Here is a 5,021-nt window from a genome sequence, read left to right as displayed (position 1 = left end):
GTCAAATTTAGAAATAATTCAGTTATTTCTTTTTCTTGCTGTGACAGGGTAGCATCCCGGCCCAGGCTGGTTACTGTCAGGAATCAGGACCCCAGACAGAAAGTTGCAGCTTTAAAGAGCTGTTGTGCACTTCATTAGACAAAACAACCAGGAACAAACAAAATACGGCCTGAGGACCAAAAGAAAAGGTTTAAACAAAAGAATAACCACGGGTAGGCTGGGCAATCACCTTCACTACACCGTTTGTCAAAATTACAACACCAACACACCAACTCACATTTTTATTGTCTCATACAAAATGTACAATAGTATTAGGAAAATAATCAAATTTAAAAAAAAAAAAATCTCTTGATACAGAATCTGATAATTAATATTGTATATCCTAGTGTTTCTTCCCTGTCCGTTTATTACGTCTATCTTAAGACATATCAATGAACACCAGCACACCTGCACTACAGCTCATCCTTTTTCTCTCAAATAAAAAAAAAAAAAAGAACTATTGCAAAAGCGTTCAATACCGCAAAGAAAAGCATGTAAACAGGAGTTCAAATAAACCGCTCATTCCCTGGAAATTGAGATAACGGTATCCTGAAATGTGACATCACCTGGTGTAAGCAGCGTGTACAGTGGTTAATAATACTTTAGTATGTGGTGTTTGCCTACGAGGCTGACAGTGATTGGTATGTATTGGGTTGTTGAATATTCATATAAAAAACGTTGATTATACTGCGTTGTATTTTTAGCAATATTAACAATAAAAAGGCTCTCTCCACGAGCGTACATGAATGTTTTTTTTTTTTTTTAATCCCACGACATTGTGATATAGAAATTATCCATATCGAATGATATTGATATCATATTAAATGAATGATATTGGTGCCCATCCCTACTACTTACACAAGCAAGGCTTTTGCCCTGTCACTCTTGCAATGCAATGACACAAAAACCAGATCTTCATGAATGTCTAGTTGCCTGAAATACAGGAGCTTGTATCATTGCCATTTCGTGTAAAGGCTGCTACACATCAGACAAAAATAATAGAACCTTGTGATGCATATTCCCTGAATATGATATTAATGCCTGAAAGTGTATTAGAAATGTAACTGGACTAATTAATGATATCCCTGTGTCTTGAAGAAAAAGGACTCCTTTCCTGGCAGACATACTGAACTGTGTGACCACTGAGCTGGGTGACCAGGGCTAGGTAGCATCTGGACTGGATTAGGCTGAAAGGACAGCTGACAACAAGCAGTTTGATGCCAGGAAGCCATAAAGCATCTATGATCTGAGCCGAAAAGGACGATAAAAATCAAAGAACTGAGTTTTAAGAGGCAAGACACGCAAATGACCGCATATGAATAGCTACTTAGCAGAGAGAAAAAGACAATACATATTCAAGCAAAACTAATCAACCTAGATAAAACTCTAAAATAACAATTCTAGAATTGTTTTACAATCTATGCTTTTGATATGAATATTTTACACTTCAGGTGATGGACAGATGTGAAATAAATAGGACTGAATCTTATTTTTGGCAAAGATGTAGCTAAGTGACTAAGCAATCACAGCTATCCATTCAAGCACATGCTTTGCCAGGAAATAACAGAATCTGAAATTGACATGGAATTATAAAAAATGAAGCCATCATTTCATTTAAAATTACCCATTTCATTTCAAGTTTCTTCTTTGTAGTTTGATTGTTGGTGAATCATTGTGAGGTGGATTGGATATTGCTTACAAAATATGATCTCTTTTGATGCCTGTGGCAAAGTGGTTAACATTGTGTAGGTGCAGGAGTGCTGCGGTGATCAATAAACAGACAGACAACAATAATCCAGGTGCAGTGGTGTTTTATTTTTGTAATCCAAAGTCTGGTGACAATCAGTAAATAATAATGAGAACACGCAATACACAATGGGATGCGTATTACTCTGTTATAATCCACGGGTTGGTGCCGAAATAATACTCCTGATCTTTAAACACTCACACGTAACACAAACACGATCACAAGTCCACAGTGAGTGCTATAGTGCTTGTGGTGCAAATACAGTTAATCGTGACACAAGTGAAATGTTGTCCAGGTTTGGTGCTGGCCTTTAGCGACAGCTTTGGATCATGTTAGCTGTCTAAAAACAACAAACAAACAATTTTTATTTATGACAAACAAAACACTCACAATTACAATACGGATCTCCTTCCGGTTTAGCGTTAACCATAATAAAGGAACAGACGTCCTCACTACACCCCCTTATATACCGTCAATCATGATCCCTTGGTTAATGATTGCAACCACTCTTCCAATCCACGGCTGCCACATCATTTCCCTTCCGAGTCAGTGATTTAGTGTACCATAGCTCCGCGCCTTTCTAGATGGCCGACTTGTGCCTAACCCTTGGGTGGAATTGTTTGGCCATACACACAGCACCCTCACAGGTTAGGAGGGAGATTTATCACCAAGAATCATTCTGTCTCTGTCACAATGCCATAACCATGTACTCTGTAGCACTCCTGTACATTATCCATCCTTTAACAGCATTATTGGCACTTAATATCAACCTAACAAAACCAATACTTACAGCACTAGTGTCGTATCTGTTTTCCCACAACTCCCTTATGAACAGGCTTTGTTTTTGTTCTCCAGAGCTCACGTCTTCAACTCATTGTTTAGTTGTTTTGAAACTGTGTCTTGAGTGTTTTTTTGACTTAATGATGCAATTACATATTTATCTGAGGCACTGTTAGACTCTGGACATCTTTAGAGAATTAACTGTAGCCAATCACTGAATCTCCAGGCGCATTTAGTACATTGGTTGTTGCTGTTAGAATTCATTACACTGTAATTGCTTGTTATCCATGTTTAATGATACTCCATTGGGACACCATGATCCATTCACTCTGAATCTATGCTTGGAAGATATGAAATCAGAAACCAGAGCGTGGTTTGTAGTGATATATGTTACTATGTTGTGTGTATCAGATGTCATCTGGTGCATTTTGGGTATTTTTACAGTTTCATTCGTGAATTCACAATTCATATTATGGTAACGTGTCTGACAGAGTTTTTACTCGACTGTTTATCTGGTATCCACATTTTGTTACAATGTACCCTATTTCAGAGGCATGTTGCAAATGGGTATGGGGTAACTATGTTGTGGAGAATACAAATCAATGTTAGCACTGCAAACCTTTTTGCCTGTAAAACACAAACTGAACGGAAGATAAACAAAATAAATCATCACATCGATGTTGTGAAATAATGACGGTTTGGGTTTAAACAAACACAACTCATTTCATTAGGATTGCCACATTTTTTATTGTCTCATCATAAATGTACAACAATATTAGGAAAATAATATATAAAAAAAAAAAATGTGACACAAATCTGGTAGTTAATATAGTATAGTATGTCCCCGTGTTTCTTCCCTGTTTGCTTTATTATATCTATTTTAAGAAATATTAATGAACCATGTTCATATATATATATATATATATATATATATATATATATATATATATATATATATATATATATATATATAAATTGTTCATCAAAACTGATGTACTCATGGAAATGAAATATAGAATTAAAAAACTGAATGTTGCATAATGCACCACCAGCATCATTGATTTTGTAGTACTGTATTTTTAAAATACTTTAAAACATTATTCCGAATTTCCTTTGTATGAATTCCATAAATTATAGGATTAACACATGGTGGAAAGGTCGTAATTAACACATAGGTGATTTTCCGTGCATTTGGGGAGACATTTTGAAATCGCTGTATAATGATGGTGAATAAAATAGTGAATTCAAAAATAATATAGACAGTTAAGTGAGTAGCACATGTATGAATGGCTTTGCTTTTACTATTGCTCTGACTTTTATATAAACATGTCATTAGTATTCTAATATATGTGTAGAGAACAACCAAAAAAGACAAACCGCTTACAAAAGCTGTAATAGATAAACCATAAATGTTATTTATGGTAGTGTCAGCACAGGATAAAAGAAATAAAGCTGCATTGCTACAATTAGCCTCCACTATCCATGATCTGCATCGCGGAAGTCTAAGAGTAAGAGCAAAGAGGATTATTATTAAAATGAATGCCCCTCCCCAGGCAAGGGAGCAGAGCTTCACCAAAGTATTAGTTGTCATTATGCTGTTGTATCTTAATGGGTTACAAATTGCAATGTATCTGTCATAAGCCATTACAGTCAATATCAGATGAGCTGCTGAACCGCAGAAATGAATGCAGAAAGCCTGAATAACACAAGCTGCATATGAGATGTATCTAACCTCTGTGAGGAAGTCTGCCATTAATCTAGGCATTACCGCTGTGCTTCCAATCAAATCACAAACAGACATATTACATAGCAAGAGATACATTGGCTCGTGTAGATTCTTCTGAAAAAGAATAACAGAAAAAACAGTAACATTTCCAATAAGAATAACCAGATATACTGCCAATGTTAACAGAAAAAGAGGGTGAGCAGCTTCAGGAGACACAATGAAGCCCTCTAAACTTAATATGGAAGAGTCAGCGATGGTGGAGTTCATCTTGTCCACAGGAGCTATTTGTAGTCTGGATAAAGAAAGGAAAAATGTTATTGCAGTTTTTACCTTACAGAGCAGTAGTCCATTGTTTAATCATGTTTGTGTACAGCTGTGTGTTACTGTAATTAGGTTGGTTAATGTATGCTAAAGCCAACACTGTGCTGCCTGTAAGTGCATTAACTCATTTCTCTTTTACTGGCAAGTGATGCTTTATTATTACATAAGTCTATGCAATCCATGTTATTATGATGTGTCTTGAAAAATGAATTCAGTATATGAGATTGTGACCCATTTATAAATTGCCACATGGATATTATATGTATTTGTTACTTTGGATACATGATTATAACATACATAGATTTTATTCATTGTCTTGTATTTTCTTATTGGTCTGCTTCAGAGCCTTCGCAAATAAAAAGCACAAAAACCTACCTTCCATTCTTTACAATTACTGCTGTTCATTGT

The 5,021-nt window shown here is 35.7% G+C and overlaps 1 protein-coding gene across 1 annotated transcript; it reads right to left on the bottom strand.

The window, feature by feature from the left end:
* Window positions 1-3,620: 3,620 nt before the first annotated feature.
* On the bottom strand, window positions 3,621-4,763 carry LOC121312001 (olfactory receptor 4Q2-like). The gene has a single exon (XM_041244074.1). It carries the CDS (start codon window positions 4,557-4,559, stop codon window positions 3,621-3,623), a length of 939 nt encoding a protein of 312 aa, XP_041100008.1. The 5' UTR covers window positions 4,560-4,763.
* Window positions 4,764-5,021: the final 258 nt, after the last annotated feature.

This window comes from Polyodon spathula, unplaced genomic scaffold (assembly GCF_017654505.1).
Source record: "Polyodon spathula isolate WHYD16114869_AA unplaced genomic scaffold, ASM1765450v1 scaffolds_3469, whole genome shotgun sequence".
Taxonomy (NCBI): domain Eukaryota; kingdom Metazoa; phylum Chordata; class Actinopteri; order Acipenseriformes; family Polyodontidae; genus Polyodon; species Polyodon spathula.
The sequence above is the reverse complement of the archived record's forward strand: the minus strand, read 5'-3'. Positions and strand labels throughout refer to the sequence as shown.

Coding starts and splice junctions, on each gene's coding strand:
- LOC121312001 (XM_041244074.1), bottom strand. CDS start 4,559: ATGAACTCCACCATCGCTGACTCTTCCATATTAAGTTTAGAGGGCTTC.